Consider the following 1397-nt stretch of genomic DNA (forward strand, 5'->3'; position numbering starts at 1 on the left):
ACGTGTGCTCTTCCGATCTTGTCGAAAGATAAGTTCGTGTCACGTTACCAGGTCCGCCACGAATAGTTAAGTGCCGTATCGGCGAGTATCGAGTAAGAAGAAGCGGGAGATTGTAAAATAAACTTAGACCATATCTAAGGGCAAATAAAGTGTATTTTTGAAAAAGTGATCAAAGGCGTCTGGGTTATTCAGTTTCCCCGCGGAGCCGGACCCCGTTGTGCCAGCGGCACAACATTATTGGTGGCAGCGGTGGGATCTGAACCGGAAGCTCCAGCCAATCCCTAGTAGCCTGTAACAAACAAGTACAATTAAAGAACGGCGAAGATCGAGCTAGCGAGGAGCAGCCAAGGCTAAGCCGAGCGCAGCAAGCACGAGTCAACCGGTAGCAGCCACGAGCGAGGCGCCGATAGCGAGCGAAACCCGAGACGGCAGCGACCTACTACAACGACTCTGCCACAGGCACCACGATCACAGCGGCCAGCGGACAACATGTATTTAGCGTAATGTAAGTCCGTATATGAATTAAGCGAGATTTGTAAAAACTAGAATAGTAAATGTCGGAAGGTTCAAATAGAGAGCGTCACAACCGAAATACGCCCTGGTTACATAACGAATCAGCACGTCGTGTGTTTACACCGACCTCGGTAAGCTCCGTGAGAGTAATAGAAAAAGCGGTACAGGACATTAGGGAAAGCGTGCGCAGGAATTTAGAAACTTATTACTCCGACTCGAGCTCGTCGGAAAGCGAACCCGAGCTCCATCCGAATCTCGTGATAAACCGCGAATTCCCATTCAATGACATAGATGCAAGTTTAATACGGACGAACGGACCGGACACGAACAGATTACACCCACAGTACGCACCCTCCGTATTATCAGACAGTGCGGTGCAGGCTCACGCACAGGCGGGAGTTCTCCTTGACCTCGTACGATAGTAGCGTATTTGATCCAAAAGAGTTTTACACTGCTTTAAGAGAGGCGTCACAATTAGACATGTCGCGTCGGCCACCGAAAACACCGGTCGAACAAGAAACCGAGAGACAGCCGACCAGCGACGATGAGATAATTCAGCTTCGGGAGATGATAGCCCCGCCGAGTGCAACAGAACAGCCAGGGACTAGCCGCGATGCGCTGTTAGGTATTTACTAGCAGCAATACAAGCGTCTAACTATCTTAAACTATCGTCTCGGCCAGATAGAAGGCGCACGAAATAAGAACCGCAACGAAACGCGACACCCACCGGACAATGACACGCTCGACTTGACGTACGGGCGTACTAGCGAGGATGTGCGAAATCAGCGCGGGTTTCCCGAAAGGGGAGGAGACGAATATATGAAGTTGAAAGAAGCACGCGGATCAATTCCAAAAACAGACGGATCGTCGCGAAAACAAGTACA

At 50.2% G+C, this 1397-nt stretch overlaps 1 protein-coding gene across 1 annotated transcript in view; it reads left to right on the plus strand.

Moving 5' to 3' along the window:
* The window catches only part of LOC105463048, a 2850-nt gene extending 2565 nt beyond the window's left edge, over positions 1-285 (plus strand). The window contains exon 3 of the mRNA XM_011710064.1: positions 193-285. Within this exon, the coding sequence (XP_011708366.1) occupies positions 193-285 (93 nt within the window). The remainder of the gene's footprint in view (positions 1-192) is intronic.
* Positions 286-1397: the final 1112 nt, after the last annotated feature.

The sequence above is a fragment of the Wasmannia auropunctata genome, unplaced genomic scaffold (genome assembly GCF_000956235.1).
Source record: "Wasmannia auropunctata unplaced genomic scaffold, wasmannia.A_1.0 LD336092.1, whole genome shotgun sequence".
In the NCBI taxonomy this organism is placed as follows: Eukaryota; Metazoa; Arthropoda; class Insecta; order Hymenoptera; family Formicidae; genus Wasmannia; species Wasmannia auropunctata.